At 44.3% G+C, this 19,449-nt stretch overlaps 1 protein-coding gene across 1 annotated transcript in view; it reads left to right on the top strand.

Annotated features, from left to right (window-relative positions):
* Window positions 1-19,449, top strand: part of ampd1 (adenosine monophosphate deaminase 1 (isoform M)) — a 61,083-nt gene that overhangs the window by 20,823 nt on the left and 20,811 nt on the right. The window contains exons 7-13 of the mRNA XM_078546795.1: window positions 443-637; window positions 4,916-5,047; window positions 8,569-8,732; window positions 10,133-10,259; window positions 12,384-12,547; window positions 15,983-16,103; window positions 18,203-18,376. Of these exons, the coding sequence (XP_078402921.1) occupies window positions 443-637; window positions 4,916-5,047; window positions 8,569-8,732; window positions 10,133-10,259; window positions 12,384-12,547; window positions 15,983-16,103; window positions 18,203-18,376 (1,077 nt within the window). The remainder of the gene's footprint in view (window positions 1-442; window positions 638-4,915; window positions 5,048-8,568; window positions 8,733-10,132; window positions 10,260-12,383; window positions 12,548-15,982; window positions 16,104-18,202; window positions 18,377-19,449) is intronic.

Genomic DNA, 19,449 nt, shown 5'->3' with positions numbered 1-19,449 from the left:
CAATTCCAGCCCTTACTCCTGCAACTGTCTAAATCTGAACCAAGCTGCCTGCCATTTCAATCTCTATTCTAGCTCAACACACTAAATAGACTGGGCAGCATTTAATCACGAGTCTACCTGGCTCGAAAACAACTAAATGATGAACAGCCTACTTGCTGTGATTCAGAAGCCAATATTACTGCTCCAAAATATTGTTCACCCACTTTCCTACTCAACTCATGCTTCATCAAGGCTTCCAAAGTTTCCTGTCTCTGCCAGTCTTCACTTCAAAATACGATGTTAAGTTTTAAAAGCCCATGGTTGGTGCTGCCTAATTTCTAGTTTGAGCTCATCCATTCTTTTACTCCTTTAAACCTTGGTGATGTCCTGCACCATGACCTTCAGACTTTAATACACGAGAGAAAGCCTAAGTAATGTTCATCTTCATTTTCTCTCTTCTCAGGTTGACACTCACATCCATGCAGCAGCTTGCATGAATCAGAAGCATCTCCTGCGCTTTATAAAGAATTCGTCAAAGATAGATTCAGATCGTGTTGTCTGGACTTCCAAGGGCCAGAAGCTAACTCTGAAAGAGCTCTTTGATAAACTGAAGCTGAATGCCTATAACCTGACGGTTGATTCCTTGGATGTGCACGCAGTAAGTATATCAGTCACGTTTAGGGCACTCTAAGCTGTGTTTGAAGGAAGTGTGGGTTGGGAACAGGGTTATAAGACTGCAGCTGATATCCCTCAATCCACTCTCCCTTTGAGTGTGAATCACTTGTGGAAGCATTGGAGTGCTGAATTCACCCTATACTGGTGCTATTGGGAGTGAGTAGTAAGGCAGGGGCACAGAGATTAGGACGCAGTGATGCCAACACAAGATGGCACCTGAAATAAGATGCCTTAACTCTCTACTTCGTATTTCTCACAGGCCTGAGCTCAGCTGTGGCATTTGTCTGTGGGCAGACAATGATTCTTGACCTGATCAATTCCTTAAAGCCACTGTTGAAGTACTTCCTTTGGGGAGGGTGTCTAACTAGGCAAATCTGTGTAATTGTTCCTACTTGCTAACTTGCTTGACTTTTTAGATGAGGTAGCAGAGAGGGTTGAATGCAGTTGATGTGGTGTACATGAACTTCCAAAAGATGTCTGATAAAGTGGCATATAGCAGGCTTGCCAGCAATGTTAATGCCTGTGGAATAAAAGGGACAGAGACAGTATGGATTTGAAATTGGCTGAGTGACAAGAAACAAAGAGTAGTGGTGAATGGTTGTTTTTTGCTCTGGATAAAGATATATAATCAATGAACATCATAAAAAATAGATTATCTGGTTATTATCACATTGCTGTTTGTGGGAGCTTACTGTGCACAAGTTGGCTGTTGCATTTCCTACATTACAACAGTGACTACAGCCAGGATTTTCTGTTCCCGCCAGTGACAGGCATTGTCACGGGCAGAACGGGAAAATTTGGAGAGCGGCCAAAAGTCAATTGACTTTTTGCTGCTCTCCAAATTTTCCCGTCATGCCCACAACAATGCCTGCCGGTGGAGGGGCCGGAATATCCTGCCTTACAATTCAAAGGTACTTAATTGGCTGGAAATCACTTTGAGACATCTGGTAGTCGTGAAAAGCGCTACATAAATGCAAGTTTTTTTTGTTTTACATCTGTAACAAACTGGGGCATCTTGAAGTGTGACAGTTGGATTGTGTCAAATGTCACAGTATATTCAGGATATTTCAAATACCTCCCAAGGATGCCTCCCAGTTCGCTGCAAGGGGAAAGTATGCAGTGACACAATCGGGCTCTGCTATATCAATGGAGCTGTTATCCCATGTTATCAGGGCCACTGATGTGAACAAGTCAAATTCTGTTTTAATTAATATTGACTGGGATTTTGTGGTCAGTGGCGAAGCGATGGCGTTTGCCGCTGACCTTGCACTAAGCTACAAACTTAACTAATGCGATGGTGAGTGGAGAATTGCAGTTCCAAGCTGAGAGGATTCTCTCACATGGAGGATTCTCCATGGATCGCTGTGTGGCCCTGCAGTATTTTCTGGCACAGGTAGAAAGAACAGATCACGTGGTGCAGTGCCTGGGAGCCATGCCCAAAAACTGCATCAAAACCAAGCTGCTCCAGTGTCTGCCATGTTAAAAAGTCCTGAAATCAAAGATCAAATCAAATTAATTTAATCAGAATCATTTTCCAAAATCATAAATTTATACATATTTTAAAAGTCACATAAATTATTTTAAAAAGCCACGTACATTAAAACATTTAAAAAGTCTGCTAAATCTTGTACAAAAAGTTATTTACAGTAAAATATTTAAGTCAGATAAATCTTATTAAACCCATCCGAAGTCTGATAAATCATGGTGAAAAGTTTATACATCAAAACTTAAGAAATCAGATAAATCTTTTTTGAACACTTAATAAAATCTGATGGAAAGTTGAAAGAACTTGTGTCTGACAGCTGTTTTGAAACTTCCTTCTGGTTCCAGTGTCCATCAGTATGTGTGAAATGAGAGGAGACTCCAACGCCTCAAAATAACAGCCCGATAGCTTTTTGGTCAGAACAGTTCACCATTAGAGCGCAATCAGCCTAGTTTCTTGCTACTACCATGTCTTTCATTTTAATCTGTAAGTTTATAACTGATACTGTGAAGCCACCAGAGCAACGAAGACTGTCCCAATGGGACTTCCAGCTTTATGCACCACAGCGCGTTCTCTGCATGTTTCTGGGCACTGCATTGTGCAATGCTTAAATGCTTCACTGTCAATGCCTTTGCAAATTCCAGGCCATTATTCCAGGACTTTTTAATCAGTGTTTGGGAATCTGAGTTCTACAAGTGTTAATGTTTGTGTGCAAGCGGTATACCATAAACACAAGTGCTGAAAAAAGCTCAACAGGTCAGGCAGCATCTGTGAAGAAACAGAAGTTGGTTGGATGACATTTAATGTCAAAGACCCTTCCAAATGGCTTGAGAGGAAGTCTGGTGCATGGTTATCAAACATGCACAGACTTTGTGATTGATTCAGTTATGAAAACTTTGCATTTTTTAAATTAATCTAATAGTTCTGAATTTCGAATGAACATAGGCAACAGTAGGCCAAAAACTGTAAAAGGGAATGATCAGACAAGAATAATTTCAGTGGACTGAATCGATCAAATTGAGACCTTCTCTGAGAGACAGGTAAATTTTAGTTATACCTCGTAAAGAGACAAGAAAGAGGGGAGCTGTGTTTTTAACAACTGTTAAAGGTTAGCATTTTGATTCAGAGGAATAGATTTAGGACAGAATTTTCCCGTTGGCAATTTGGGGGTGTGGCCCGCTTGCTGATGGGAAATTGACGCGAATGACGTCGGGAGGAATCCCCGACGTCATCCCAGTCCCTTTAAATTTTTAGGAAGGCGGGCGGACAGCAAAATCAGCTGTCTGTCCGCCGACCTGTCAATGGCCAATTAAGGCCATTGACAGGCTAATTAAGATCATTAAAGACCTGCCCGTCCGACCTTAAGGCTGGCAGGCAGGCAGGCCAGGACCCCCAGCAAGCTCCTGATAATACATGAAACCTCATCCACGGCGGGATGAGGTTTCATGTCCGTTTTTTAAAAGTTTAATAAAGTTTATGTCGTTTTTATAAACATGTTCCATCTCGTGTGACATTGTCACATGAAGGGGGCATGTTAATAATATTTTTATTTTTCTATTTTTTAAACTTTTGTGCGCTGTCACTGATCTCCCTGAGACAGCACTTAGTCTCAGGGAGCAGTGCGCTCTTTCGTGCGCATGCACAGAAGAGCACACTTTGACAGTTAGGGATTCCCTCCCACCCCCGCACAGGAAGCGCACAGCCTGCCCATTCAAAATGGCGGCAGGCCCCGTTTCAGCGGCGGGGTTCGGCTGTCTGCCCGCCGCCGAGCCAGTAGGGCCCGCATGCCCACCAAGGGCAAAGTTCTGCCCTTAGTTTGGGCCTGCTTTGGGATGCAGAATTGGTGCTGCATGACCAACACACACCTGAATCATTGGTATCAGTCAAAGTGAGCATGAAGATGTCAGACTGCCATAAAGACCCAACTGGTTCAGAAATATTCTTTAGGGAAAGGACACTCTACCATCTTTACCCAGTCTGGCTTACACATGACTCCAGTCTCAACAGCAACTCTTAACCACCCTATAAAGTAGATTAATAATATACTTAATCAGGACAGCTAGGGATGGGGAATAAATGCTGGGGCAGGATTGTTAGGTCGGCGGGTATGCATCATCGGCAGGCCTGGGATCTGCTGGGGAACAGACCACTGCCACGATCGGGCCCTGACCACAATTTCACGCTGGGGGGCGCTGGGCGCGGGCAAGCGCTGAATGAAAGCTGCCTGAAGGAAGAGAGCTGCATCAGGGAGCTGAAGACTTTAAAACCAATAAATAAAGCTTTTAAAATCAGGAAAACATTGTCCACACATCACAATCAGTCACCTGAACATATACATGATAAAAATGCTGTGCATAGATTTTTATATTTTTTAATTTAATAGCAGAAACCTCATCCCTCAGCCCTTGGATGTGGTTTCATGAAAAATGCAAAGTCCGCCTGGCCGATTCGCCCGTCTGCCAACCGTAAGGTTGGACAGACCATGAAAAATCAGAGATAATTACAACTTTAATAGGCCTCATAATTGTTGGCGGGCATGCTTCCAACTTTTGCACGTGCCCGCCGACCGAAATATCGTGCGAGCAAGATGACGTCAGGATGCTCACCCGACGTCATCCTGCATGGTTTCTCGTCCGATCGGGTCAGGTGCGTGCCCACACACTGACCTAAAAATTCTACCCCGGTCTTGTCAGCAATGTCCTCACCTCAAGAATGAATAAAAATGCAAACATTGAATATGACATACAGAAACTAACAAGTCTGAAATTATTTACTCAGGGTCGTCAGACTTTCCAGCGCTTTGATAAGTTCAATGCCAAGTACAATCCAGTGGGTGCCAGTGAACTCCGTGACCTTTATCTGAAGACAGAGAATGCCATAGATGGAGAATACTTTGCTCATATCATCCAGGTAAGGTGATATCTTAGTAGATTTGTTTCCACACAGAAGCCTGCATTCTATCCAGCATGAGTACCAAGTGTGACCTGGCTAGTCTGCAAGAGCTCTCTGCTTCCCAAAATATCAAATTCAAATGCTTCATCTTCAAAAGCCTCCATGGCCTCACCACTCCACCTCCCATACTCTTCATTCTTTGAACTCCGACCTCTTGAGCATACTCCCTCCCTCCCTCCATCCCAACACTAGTGGCAGACCCTTCAACTCCATGCTCTGGGATTCTTTCAACTCCATTCTCTGGGATTCCTTCAACTCCATGCTCTGGGATTCCTTCAGCTCCATGTTCTGGGATTCCTTCAGTTCCATGTTCTGGGATTCCTTCAACTCCATGTTCTGGGATTCCTTCAGTTCCATGTTCTGGGATTCCTTCAACTCCATGTTCTGGGATTCCTTCAACTCCATATTCTAGGATTCCTTCAGTTCCATTTTCTAGGATTCCTTCAACTCCATGCTCTGGGATTCCTTCAACTCCATGCTCTGGGATTCCTTCAACTCCATGCTCTGGAATTCCTTCAACTCCATGCTCTGGGATTCCTTCAACTCCATGCTCTGGGATTCCTTCAACTCCATGCTCTGGGATTCCTTCAACTCCATGCTCTGGGATTCCTTCAACTCCATGCTCTGGGATTCCTTCAACTCCATGCTCTGGGATTCCTTCAACTCCATGCTCTGGGATTCTTTCAACTCCATTCTCTGGGATTCCTTCAACTCCATGCTCTGGGATTCCTTCAGCTCCATGTTCTGGGATTCCTTCAACTCCATGTTCTGGGATTCCTTCAACTCCATGTTCTGGGATTCCTTCAGTTCCATGTTCTGGGATTCCTTCAACTCCATGTTCTGGGATTCCTTCAACTCCATATTCTAGGATTCCTTCAGTTCCATTTTCTAGGATTCCTTCAACTCCATGCTCTGGGATTCCTTCAACTCCATGCTCTGGGATTCCTTCAACTCCATGCTCTGGGATTCCTTCAACTCCATGCTCTGGGATTCCTTCAACTCCATGCTCTGGGATTCCTTCAACTCCATGCTCTGGGATTCCTTCAACTCCATGCTCTGGGATTCCTTCAACTCCATGCTCTGGGATTCCTTCAACTCCATGCTCTGGGATTCCTTCAACTCCATGCTCTGGGATTCCTTCAACTCCATGTTCTGGGATTCCTTCAACTCCATATTCTAGGATTCCTTCAGTTCCATTTTCTAGGATTCCTTCAACTCCATGCTCTGGGATTCCTTCAACTCCATGCTCTGGGATTCCTTCAACTCCATGCTCTGGGATTCCTTCAACTCCATGCTCTGGGATTCCTTCAACTCCATGCTCTGGGATTCCTTCAACTCCATGCTCTGGGATTCCTTCAACTCCATGTTCTGGGATTCCTTCAACTCCATGCTCTGGGATTCCTTCCCTAAACCCTTCCTCTCCCAAATTCTCTCTCATCCTTCTGGAAACTCATCCTTTTGACGAGTTACCATTCCTGAAGGATAGAAAAATTAATTTAAAATTTTTAAACAAAATAATAGAATAAATATAAATTTAAAAATGGATAAAAATGGAGGAGAGAGTTCATAGTCTGAAGCTGTTGAACTCAATGTTAAGTCCAGAAGGCTGTAAAATGCCTAATCGGAAGATGAGGTGCTGTTCCTCCAGTTTGCGTTGAGCTTCACTGGAACATTGCAGCAGGCCAAGGACGTGGCATGTGGGCATGAGAGCAGCGTGGTGTGTTGAAATGGCAAGCGACAGGAAGGCCTGGGTCATGCTTATGGACTGAGCAAAGGTGTTCTGCAAAGCGGTCACCCAGCCTCCGTTTAGTCTCCCCCAGTGTAGAGGAGGCCACATCGGGAGCAACAAATACAGTAGACCAAATCAAAGGAGGTGCAAGTAAAGCGCTGTTTCACCTGAAAGGAGTGTTTGGGGCCTTGAATGGTGAGGAGGGAAGAGGTAAAGGGGCAGGTGTTGCACCTTCTGCAATTGCATGGGAAGGTGCCCTGGGAAGGGGATGAGGTGTTGGGGGTGATGGAGGAATGGAGCAGAGTGTCATGGAGGGAACGGTCCCTATGGAATGCTGACGGGGTGGGTGAGGGGAAGATGTGTTTGATGGTGGCATCATGCTGGAGTTGGCGGAAATAGCAGAGGATGATCCTTTGAATGTGAAGGCTGATCGGGTGAAAAGTGAGGACAAGGGGGACCCTATCATGGTTTTGGGAGGGAGGGGAAGGGGTGAGGGCAGAGGTGCAGGAGATGGGTTGGACACGGTTGAGGGCCGTGTCAACCACAGTCGAGGGGGAGCCCTCGGATAAGGAAAAAGTAAGACATGTCAGAAGAACCGCTTTGGAAGGTAGCATCATCGGGACAGTAGTGACGGAGGTGGAGGAATTGGAAGAAAGTGATGGAGCCCTTAGAGGAAGCATTGGGACAACATTTTAGGAGTGAGCAGTTCACCGGCTCAATTTAAATGAGGTCTGGGACTGCCCCAACCCCATGCACCCACCTTCCCTCCCACGCACTTCCCTCATCAATCGATCAATCGCCCTCCATTACCTATCTGAAAGTTACAGTCTACCCTGATCATCTAAGGATAAGACTGTGAGGCACCCATTGTCAAATAGCCTGCCAGCTCTCAATGTCCAGGTAGACATAGAAGAAGGGACCCTTGGACAAGTATAGGATAGCTGCTGGTGGATGCTAGTCCAGTTTGAGATGGTCTTCGGGAGAGATGGGAAGAAAATTTGGGAGAAAACAATGTTTCTTATTCCTCCAGCATCACCAACACCTTTTCATAGCCCAAAGCTTACACAAACCCTTAAATCTTAAAGATACGTTTGCTTCATGAAAATTGGTGGGCCATCTTTTCTTTGTTTAGTTTCAAAGATGCAAAGTGATGGTACCCACTGTCCAAAAACCTAGAATTGCACTGAAATTGATACTTCTGTCCCAAACATAAGAATCTTTTACCCAACAATTCTATGTGAAGCCAGTGTCTGGGTTAATTATGAAATCCTGAAATCTATAACGTTTTCGAAACTCCCTCTTTTGGAGAACTTTCTCCGTTCCTTGCCCTCTGTGACTGAGAAAGTAACGAGGAATGGATGGGCACGGATGATATTCTGAAACCAGGCTCTTGCAGCAGCCAACTTGGGGTAATCTTAAATTAATTCTCCCCTAGTGAGAAGCTCATATTTCACACCTTGCAAATATTAGTCCCCACTAACTTTGCAGTTTCTGGCTGGGAGGGTTAGGTTCGAAGTGCTGTCATTAATTTTCTTTTCTCCTTGCAGAGGAAATAGCTGCCATTGGAGGCATTGAGTGGGAGAAACGTTGGTATGAATCCAAACTCCCGCATGCTGTATGTCAATGGGTGTCACTGTTCCAATCCATGAACTGTAACGACGTCCTGGAGGACTCTCTATTTTAAGAATGAACAATTTGGAATATAGCAATGGCTGTCAGTGATACTAATGTTATCTCTATATTGTGGCAGGAAGTGGCCTCAGAATTGGATGATGCCAAGTACCAGCATGCAGAGCCCCGTTTGTCCATTTATGGACGGTCATCGGATGAGTGGACTAAGCTGGCATCTTGGTTCATCAAGCACAGGGTCCACTCTCCCAAAATGAAATGGATGATTCAGGTGCCCAGAATCTAGTAAGTTGGAAGTTGCACCAGAAAGAGTTGCATAAGAGTTCAGATGGGTTTGCTGGCTAGACCCCGTTACAGACAGGCTGTCAATATATGAATGCCAACATGAGGGGCATGGGTTGTATACAAGGCACCCCAAAGGGTGAAAATGTGAGGGAGAAGATGAGTTAAATTAAAACTTGTGATTAGAGAGTTTCATGCTTAGTCAGTACTTGAGGGTGGAATCTGCCAGCCCCACCAGCAGCTGAAGCTTGGCAGGTGGGGAACTTAATTTGGTGTGAGTCCAAAAATCAATTTTCCAATGGCAGGATGAACTTTAGGAATTAAATTCTCAGGACTTTAAAAGCAGGCTAAAGGCAGGTCGAGCTTCTCGATGAGCAACGTCAAGAAGCCCTTTTGCTTGCCTTAGCAAGTTATGCATGCTCCTTAAAAGGCCACCTCGCCAGAACTAAGATCCCCCTCCAAATAATTTTCCTTGCCAGCAAAAAATTAAAACGTTAACTTTTACAACTGTATTTAAGTGGCATGCAGCTGCCGAGATAGACTTCTTCCATAATAAACAGTAAGTTGCTGTTGCATTGTCCACTTGGGGTGCATCTGCAAATGCCAGCCTATGCTTGAGACCAGATGGTGGCAGTACAAGTTGCATGGAGGGTGACCAAGAAAGGGCAGAAGGGTTAGTGGGGAAAAGTGGAGCAGTGACTGGGCAAAGATGCAAGGGATAGTGCAGGCTATCTGAGTGCCCTTTAAATATGACACCTGGACTTTCAACCCCATAAGGTAGTGGTGGGGCAGCAACTTCCTGCCTCCCCCCGCCGTGAGAATCAGTGAACTCCTTGTGGATATATATTTAATGAGCTGAACAGCACAAGATTGCGTGTGGTGAGCTGTCTTACCCCACAGTGGAAATCACTCCCACTTCCACACCCACCACCGAACTTAGACTCCAGAGTGGTAGATTCTGGCCTAGAGATCTGTTTGCAATTTCAATGGTGGGGTATATTTAAATACCAAGTTCTTGGCAATGGGCTCTCTGAGCTTCATTCATGCACCGCGAGAGTCAGGAACAGTTCCTCCTGTATCAATCCATTCCCCATAACCTGAATGAAAAGTACATCTTATCAGGGAGAGAGTATATGTGGGGCAAGAACAGACAATTACAGAACAGGTTCCCCTCATACTAAGAAGTTTGTGTGACAATGTCTGAACAATCCCCACTAGCTCCAGTTCAGCTATGGTGCAACATGGAATCAGATTGCAAACAAGAAACAAGCCGAAGAAGGTGCTGATTTTTTCTAATGCTTCTTAAAAGCTGAAGTTTCTCCCTATTTAAACATACTTTGATTTAGGTGCCAAATCTCCTTTGCTTTGTTTCTAATTGTTTTTGTTTCAATCTTATTTTCAAGTGATATTTTCAGAGCCCAAAACTTCATCCCACACTTTGGAAAAATGCTTGAAAACATCTTCATGCCAATCTTTGAAGCAACAGTGAACCCACAGGATAATATCAAACTCAGCATCTTTCTCAAACATGTGAGTGAGGACGTCAGGAGATTTACCAACTGATGAGATATCTTTCCCCTTTACAAGGGCTGTGTCTTTACCCAGGATGCGGCTCATATTGACTTTGGGCAGTGGAGTAACACGGTTGATAGGGAGTGAGCAGCTCTTCATTGATTTCAATCGAAATAGTGGAAACCAGGAGAAATGTAAAAATAGTTCCCAATTCCCTATCACACCCCAGACAATATTGTGCAAAGTCAAAACTACAAAACTACCCTGGAATATACTACATTGACCCTGTAACTATATAGCATTTGCTGACTGTTGTTCTCAAGTCTGAGGCCTTTTCCACATGACATAACATAGGCTGTTAGTCCAGTATAGCACTAAGGGAGTGCTGTGTAGTAGTGATGCTGTCTTTGCTTCAGTTGGTGTGAAAGGTCCCACAGCACCACAAGAACATGTCCTGACCAATGTTCATCCCTCCAAACAAAATTGAGTGCATACTAACAGGTCATTCATTTCATTGCTGTTTGAGGGATTTAGCTTTGTACATTTGCCTATATAACAACAGTCATCACACTACCACTGAGTAAACAGCCGGCTGAGTGGGTAGCACACACACTTCTGAGTCAGAATGTCATGAGTTCAAGTTCAACTCCAGAGTCTTGCCCATGGTGACACTCAGGCTGAAATAGGAGAGAGGGGGTAGAGTTGCTAACTGTGATTAAGTGTATTCCTGGAGGTTTCATCACATGACTTGCTCCCACACCCCAGCCATTAGTCAGCCAACATATCCATCTTTGTGCTACATTTCCTTCCTATGCCGATTGGAAAGCAAAAAGACCCACTACCCAGTTGGATGATGCTTGACTGTCAGCCAAATAGCCTTTTTCTCCCATTTTCAATATTTTTATATCTGGTAAAGAGAAGTGTTCAAGGAAAATGACATACAATGTTCCAATGACTGAATTTCTCCAAGGTTGCACGCAGCAGTGTCCTGGAGATTGATCATCAATTCCTGGAGACTCCGGGCCAATGCTGGTGGGTTGGCACTCAAGGCGGGGTTGGAGGGTGGGGTGCAGTCACATATGGGGAAGGTCAAGGACGGCCTTCCCACCCAGAGGCCAATTGAGGCCCTTAAGTGGCTAATTAATGTATTAATAGCCAGTTCTACCAGTGGCAATTTGGGGGAAGGGGGCACCCTACATCACATGGGGAAATCACCCAGTAAAAGCTTCAGCCTCTTTTTGGGCTTAGAGAGGGTGGGGCACCCTGTGGCCCACGGAGGGTGTCCACAGTGGCAAGAGCCACCCCTTGGAAAGCACCCTCCTTCCCTCAACCAGCTCCGCCCCCCAGCCTTTGATGGGTCTTTCCTGGCTGGCCCTGGTGCACCCCACACACACTCTGTTCCACAGCCTCTGACCCAGTTTGGTTGCAATACCAAGAATGCCCACAGCTCGCTGTAGTTACCCTACGACTGAAGAGCTGCTGGCCATCTGAGTGACTTGCTCTTAGAGGCAGGATCTCCAACCTTAAAGAGAAATATGCCCAATGCCTGGCAGTTAACAGCCTGATGGACATGCAATTGTGTTGGTGCTTCTGGAAATGACCACAGCAGGTTGCCCCCTGTTTTCCAGCTAGTGGATAGGGCCACTGTCGCAGCCTCTTAATTCAGTGATTAAAGTTCAGTACTGAAGAAGTGCTGTTAGAGATACTGCGTTTTAGATGAGACATTAAACCTCAGGTGGACCAATAAGATCCTGTATCGCTATTGTGAAGAAGCGTAGGGGAGTGGTCCCCATGTCATAGCCAGTCAACATCACTAAATTTGATTATCGGCTGCTATCACATTGCTGTTTCTGGGATCTTGGTATGAGAAATTCCTTGCCACATTTCCTACGTTGCAACAGTGACTACAATTCACAAAGTATTTGAATGGCTGTGAAGGTGCTGAGCTTGCGCAAGGTGCTATAGAAATGCAAGCTTGTTTCCTTTGCTTCAGAGTAATTGATTTATATGAAGCGGTTTGGGGTGGTTTTGGAGAGATGGTGATGGGGCATTATAGAAATACAAGTCTTTATTGTAACAGCAGTTAATTTTATGTTTTTAATAATTATTTTGCCTAATGAGCTTCATCTTTCCATGACCCAGATCACTGGTTTTGACAGTGTGGATGATGAGTCCAAGCACAGTGGCCACATGTTCTGCACAAAGAGCCCAAAGCCTGAGGAATGGAACATGCCAAAGAACCCTTCATACTCCTACTACCTCTGTTATATGTATGCTAACATCATGGTCCTCAACAACCTCCGAAGGTAATTCCTTTCATCAGCCAAGAACTGCAGTATGAAGTTGTGAAACTTGCTGCTACATTTTACTGATTCATTCACATGCACAGAATGCATTGATAAATTGCTCACACCAATGTAAGATTATTGCATCAGCAACCACTTCCACCTCTGTAACATCTCCCATCTCCACCCCCACCCCTACAGTTGATATACTCATCCATTTGTTACCTCCAGTCTTGACTATTCCAATGCTCTCTTGGCCAGCCTCCTACTTTCCACCCTCTGTAAAATGGAGCTCATCCAAAGCTTTGCTGCCCATTTCCTAACTCACTCTATATCCCCTTCACCCATTACCTCTATCCTTGTTGATCTATATTGGCTCCCAGTCCAGCCTGCCTCAATTTTAAAATTCTCATCTTTCCAATCAAATCCCTTCTTGGTATCTCCCCTCCCTATCTCTGTGGCCATCACAGCCTTATGACCCTCTGAGATCTCTGTACACCTCCAATTCTGGTCTCTTGAGCATCTCTGATTTGTATCGCTCCTCAATGGGTGCTGTGCTGCCAGCTGTCTAAGCCTTAACTTTACCCCCTCTCATTTAAGTAGCTCCTTAAAACCTACCTCTGACCAAGCTTTTGGTCACCTGTCTTAATATCTCCTAATTTGGCTCTTGTCATCTAAACGCCTAAAAACATTTACAAAGAGCTTTCCTCTCATTTCCCAGCCCAAATCCTTTAACCCTCATCTGTAACAACCTCTGAAAACCAAGAGAATGATCCCTATAAATGCCAATGATAGTGTGATAATCTCAATAGAGACTAGTAATGTGTGGATTTATTTTTTTAAAATTGAAAAACCCAGGTATCTACCAAATGAACAAAGCTACAAGGTTCACAGTTTAGACCAAAAATATTTTGCTACTCTAAAATCAAAGAACGTGAATTTTAATTAATATCCTCTATCTCAAATGGTCAGTTACATTAAAGATATGAAAGTATAATGAACACAGTTACTTATTTTCTAAACAGAACTTTCCAAACAATTACATTTCCTTCTACGCTCATTTGACTTACACCCCCAAAACTCAAGGCAGATACTTGTCAAAACTTGGAAGATTAATGACTTGGTCTGAGTACTGCTTCGAAGACTCGTATAAGCGTTGAGATTTCTTGAACCTTCTGCTTACTTCTGGCAAGGTTTTCCCTTCAAATCTCCTCCAAACGACCCACGGTTGTAGACTTACAGTTCAACACAGGCGTAGCTAGTGACAAGCATATCTACCTTGAGTCAGAACTCTCCTGGTTCTAACATTCTTTAGCTTTGGAGTCTTGTATCTAGAACTCTCCCCCTCTTCTCAGCTTCACTTTCCTAGAAATCTAATTCACTATTAGGAATCTTTCAGTTAACAAGAGGTTTGAACTCTTTTAGCCAACACAGCAAATTTCAAATGAACTCTGCTGGAAAGAGATGTTCCTTGCTCTGCAGTCAGATTGTTCTAAAAACTAAAAACCCTTCTTGAGACCAGACCTATACCCATAATCTACTCACCCCTACAATTAACTTCTTGTTTACCCTTTGTTATTCTATTTTTTAATCTCCCGGGCAACTTGGTCACGTGATCATTTACTGGAAGCCAGGTGTTTTACCAGAAATCAACTCCTAGAGAAACCTAATTCTCAAAGCAACCATTCCCAACATAAAATATAGGTTTTCTCCCCAAAAGCACATGGCGATCGTAATAGGATTTAGGATTTTTTTATTTTGCACTGTAACTTTTTCTGGTTATAATGATTGAAAAAGTCCTATGACTTTGCTTTGAGGTGGCTGAGTGTATTATGAGAGAATTATTGTATTTGGGAGTGGAAAGTGTTAGAAAATCATCACCTGGGAAGTCCTTCTGGCTGACTTTCACATTGGTGTTTGTTGTATTCAGTCACCATGACACAAGCCAAAGCTTGTTTCTATTAGAAATTCCAGATTTAAAGTTGACTGTATATTTTGCTGAAATGGGCACAAATATAGTGCAGTGATGAAGTGAAACAGAATGCTGGAGCTCTGAGGAACTGTACATTGAGAACCAAGGTTCACTCTACTGATTCACAACATAATGAGCTCCCTCTGTGTATTCTGACAAGGAGATGTTCACGTGCTGCATTGTTAGAGGTGCTACCCTTTGCTCAGGTGGACAATAAAGAATGGATTGCACTATCTGTCACATTTTTGAGTTTTGCTCTAGATACGCTACTTGGGCTTATTGTCAGTGGCACTTTCCAAAAGTGGATCTTACATCCCCTGTAAATCAGAATGTTCCTTTGGCATCCCAATATCGTGATAAACAAAACCCTGGGATCAATCAGGACAAGCTTTCCCCTGTATTCCGGCTTACTGAAACACATCATAAACTACTTGGTGACCACCTCATCTTTTATCTCACCTCATCTCAATAACGTAAAACTTATTCTTGGAACATGGTCACTCATTTTTTATGTGACAAAATGTTACCATGGTTTATTGATGTAGCTCAGTCTCACTGTTGGTGTCAGGCAAACTGCTGAATTAAAAAACAAACCATTTGCAATGCTTTGAAAATACTCCAGGATAAATGCCTGTAAAAGAAGACTCTCAGTTTAACAGCCATTTACAGGTTGGCAGATATGTAGAATGTTTATCCGCTCAAAAACATACATGGTAACATTCCACAGGATCTACCAGCCTGTTAATGTGTACTTGAGCAAAGTGTCAAGCTAATTGAATAGAATGATAGTTGGAAGGGAAGTGGGACAATTAAAATTGAGCAAGAGATTTACCCATTTCCTTTCTCATTTTGATTTGGCTAACTAACTTTTAAGTTGCAGATGTCAAGGATATTTGGCCCAAAGCTGGTGGTGACCCCTATAGATATGTAGGAGATCTAATTTTGGCCAGAGCTCCCATTTTAACCTAAGATCTGAGTTGGAGAAGCACGTGGAGCAAGAGGAGCAGGAATATATCTGCACGGCCAAAAGAACAAGACGGTCTAAAGGGATATGCAATATCCTTATACATTCAAACAAATGATTAGGCTCCTTCAACAGCACCTTCCAAACCCATGACCACTACCATCTACAAGGAGAAGAGCAGCAGATAGATGGAAACACCACCACCTGGAAGTTCCCCTCCAAGCCACTCACTGTCCTGACTTGGAAATATATTTCTGTGCCTTCGTTGCCGCTGGGTCAAAATCCTGGAACTCCCTCCCTAACAGCACTGTGGGTGTACCATGGACTGCAGCAGTTCAAGAAGGCAGCTCACCACCACCTTCTCAAGGGCAACTAGGGATGGGCAATAAATGCTGACCTAGCCAGCGAAGCCCCCATCCCATGAATGAATAAAAAAAATTAGGCGAGATTTTAACTCTGTGTAAACGAATGGGTTTTTAGCGTGTTAATATCCATGGTTTCATCTCCGTCTTTCTTTCAGGGAGAGAGGATTAAACACGTTTTTGTTCCGTCCACACTGTGGTGAGGCTGGAGCTGTGACACATCTACTGACAGCATTCATGACAGCAGATAACATCTCCCACGGGCTCAATCTGAAAAAGGTTAGTACAAAGAGAGACAGAGGAAATGGGGAAGGATAGTGTGATCATGAAGGTTTGAAGGGAATCCGCAAATGCATTTTCCTCATTTTCCCAACAGGAGCAACCCAGCAGACATGTTTTCCATTTGAAAATGTGAAAAAAGGCTTAACTGAATGGTAGCTCTTCCTGCTTAAGTAACGTGAGCCCGACTGGGAAACAGCCAGTACCCGATCTCAGCTGGAAAACCCTGCTCAGCCAAGTAAGCCTGTGCACTGCAATTACAAGGCCAGCCCTGGCAGTGTGACAGAACTGGATATGACTGCTCTCAATGTAGAGAACTCCTGTTTCCCCAGCCCAGGGTAGGCCTGATGGAAGATAGGAGATGATCAGCTGGGATGCCATGCTCCCCAGGAAGGCTTAGGTGGGCTCCAGCAGGGCATTCCATCGGAAGTTCCAGCAGCGGGTGTTAATGTTGGAACCTGGCTGTGGTGGAGTGCATGCTTTAAGATTGTAATTAAGAGCTGCTGCCACCAATTGGGGAAAGATTAGGGAATCATTGCAAATGTCTAAAACTGGGGAACAAGAGGAATCTGTGCCTTTACTCTGTAATCTTGGAAAGAAACCTGGATTAAGGAAAAGACTGGCTTTAGATTCATCCTTTTCTCAAGGTATGGACAGTGAGATTAACAGAGGGTTCCAACAAGAGGTTTCCATCACTGGGTTCCACCAGGGGGTTCCAGCATGAGGACCATGTGGCTTCTCCCAGCAAGCCTGTTACAGCAAAGGAGGTTTCAGCAGAAAGGTTCCAACTGGGGGGGTTTCACCCGGAGAATCCAGCATGGGTTTTCTAGCATGAGGTTTCGAGCAGGGAATTCCACCTAGAGAGGCAGACTAAATATCCCCTCCAAAAAAATGTGTTGGCCCCCTTACATGAGAGAGAGTGGCAGAATGTACAAAACCCAAAGATACCCATGTGGGCAGTTGGGAGTTAGCAGAATCTCTTATGTACACAGAAAGGGCAGGATTTTTAGGTCGGTGGGTGGGCGCGATCGGCAGGCCCGCGATCGGCTGGAGAGCACACTGCCACCCACGATCGGTCCCCAACTGCAATTTCATACTGGCTGGCCAATTAACAGCCACCCAGCATGAAGCGCACGCTGAAATGCTCAGCGCTATCGGAGTGGGAGTGAGGGTGGGACAAAGGCAGGCGCTGACGTAAGTGTGGGCGTGAGTGAGCGCTGATTGAAAGCTCCCTGAAGGCAGAGAGCTGCCTCAGGGTGCTGAAGACTTGAAAACAATTAAATAAAGTTTTTAAAGTCAGGAAAAAAATATCCAAACATCACAATCAGTCGCCTGAACATATGCATGATAAAAATGCTGTCCACAGATTTTTGTTTTTTTAAATTTAATAATGGAAACCTCATCCCGCCATTGGATGAGGTTTCATGAAAAATGCAAAGTCCGCCTGGCCGATTTGCCTGCCGCCAACCGTAAGGACCACGTAAAATCAGAGACAAGTGCAACTTTAATTACACTAAATGGCCTCTTAATTGTCGGTGAGTGCGCTTCCGATTTTAGTGAGCGCCTGCTGACTGAAATATCGCGCGAGTGCAGGATGATGTTGGGATGCTCATCCAATGTCATCTCGCGCGATTTCACGTACAATTGGGTTGGGCGCGTGCCCACATGCCAACCTGAAAATTCTGCCCAAAATGGTAACTAAAATATAGAGCGTCAATTTATGCCATTACCTGAAGAATAACCGCACCCCGGTGAATGGGAACTGGTGTTGCAGTGATGTTCACAGGTTCTTGGATGAACTGGCGTCTGCTCGATCAGGGAGACTGAGTGGACAATTCAAAGGTAGTGTTGGGAAAGCCTGTCGGATTATTCAGTCCTCGGTTATCATTATTCACATCCTCAGCCTCATTAGTATAATTATTACCCTATTCCTCCCAGACCACTAAGTAGCTCTGTGGCTTGGATTTATCCATTGTTACTCCATGAGATGGTAGGACAAGCTCAGACATGTAGGAGCAGGCCATGCTGCTTTAGAGTAATACACTGTATAAGGATGAACATTCTAAAGCTAACATTTAGAAGTCCTGTTCTTCTTTCAGAGCCCAGTGCTGCAGTACTTGTACTTTCTGACTCAGGTCCCCATCGCCTTGTCTCCTCTCAGCAACAACAGCCTCTTCCTGGAGTATGCCAAGAATCCACTTCCTGAGTTTTTGAGGAAGGGCCTGATGATCTCACTCTCCACGGATGATCCCATGCAATTCCACTACACTAAGGTGAGAATAACCCAGATCACTTCACAAGCAAATTCCAGCACTGCCCAATGTCTTACTGCAGGGATAGGATGAGTAGAATAACCATTTTAAAGCAACCCTGATGACTCACTGGGGTAAATGCATTGCATGGTGTGGTAGTAGATTATACAACCTGGACAATGCTGAGATAGCTTCTCTCAGCCAAGCACTGTCAGAGGTTCTGCAACCAATCAAAACCTAGGGAGCACAAAAATCAGCAAGGGTTCTCATTTTCCCATACTCCACTTCTAAAAGAAACAAAATAAAGAACTTGCATTTACGTAGCACCTTTCACAATCTCAGAACTTCCCAAAAGCACTTCACAAACAGTGAAGTGCATTTCAGGTGTTTACTCTGTCGTAATGTAAGAAACACAGCAGCCAATTTGCACACAGTAAGGTCCCAAAAACAGCTATAAGATAATCGCCAGTTAATCACTTTTTTAATTATGTTGATTGAGAAATAAATATTGGCCAGCATACCTGAGATAACTCTTTTGCTCTTTTTTGAATAGCATTAAGGGAGTTCCTACATCAAACTGAAGGGGTCGATAGCACCTCAGTTTAACGTGTCATTTGAATAATGGCACCTCTGACAAATGTAGCACGCTGTCATTACTGCACTGGACTGTACAGCCTAGATGATGTACTCAAGTATTTGGAGTAGGGCTTTGAAGCCACAGCCTTCTGACTCAGAAGTGCAGGCTACCACTGAGCCAAAGGCATGGGTGATGAGTGAGGACAGGCTTAGGCTTAGGTTTGGCTCACAGCCCCAAGATTAAAAGGCCACCAACACTGAAGTCAGCCATTTGATTAAGGTGCTAGAGGGATCCAATACCTTCCAGCCTGTACCAACATAAATTACTGCCTTCAGGAGAGGACACAAAGACACAGGATTACCCTGATTTTGTGCTCTCACAGTTCAAGGCTCTGGCCATCCTGATACAGATCAACAGCCACCCTTCGTTTGCTTCTCAACATTCGCAGCAGCATTTACCGGGAGTGACAGCACGGCTGATTTTTTATCCCACACTCTTTTTAGCCTAGACGACTAGA

Source organism: Cetorhinus maximus, chromosome 8 (assembly GCF_964194155.1).
Source record: "Cetorhinus maximus chromosome 8, sCetMax3.hap1.1, whole genome shotgun sequence".
Classification (NCBI taxonomy): Eukaryota; Metazoa; Chordata; class Chondrichthyes; order Lamniformes; family Cetorhinidae; genus Cetorhinus; species Cetorhinus maximus.
Note: the sequence above shows the minus strand (reverse complement) of the source record. Positions and strands in the feature narration are given on the sequence as shown.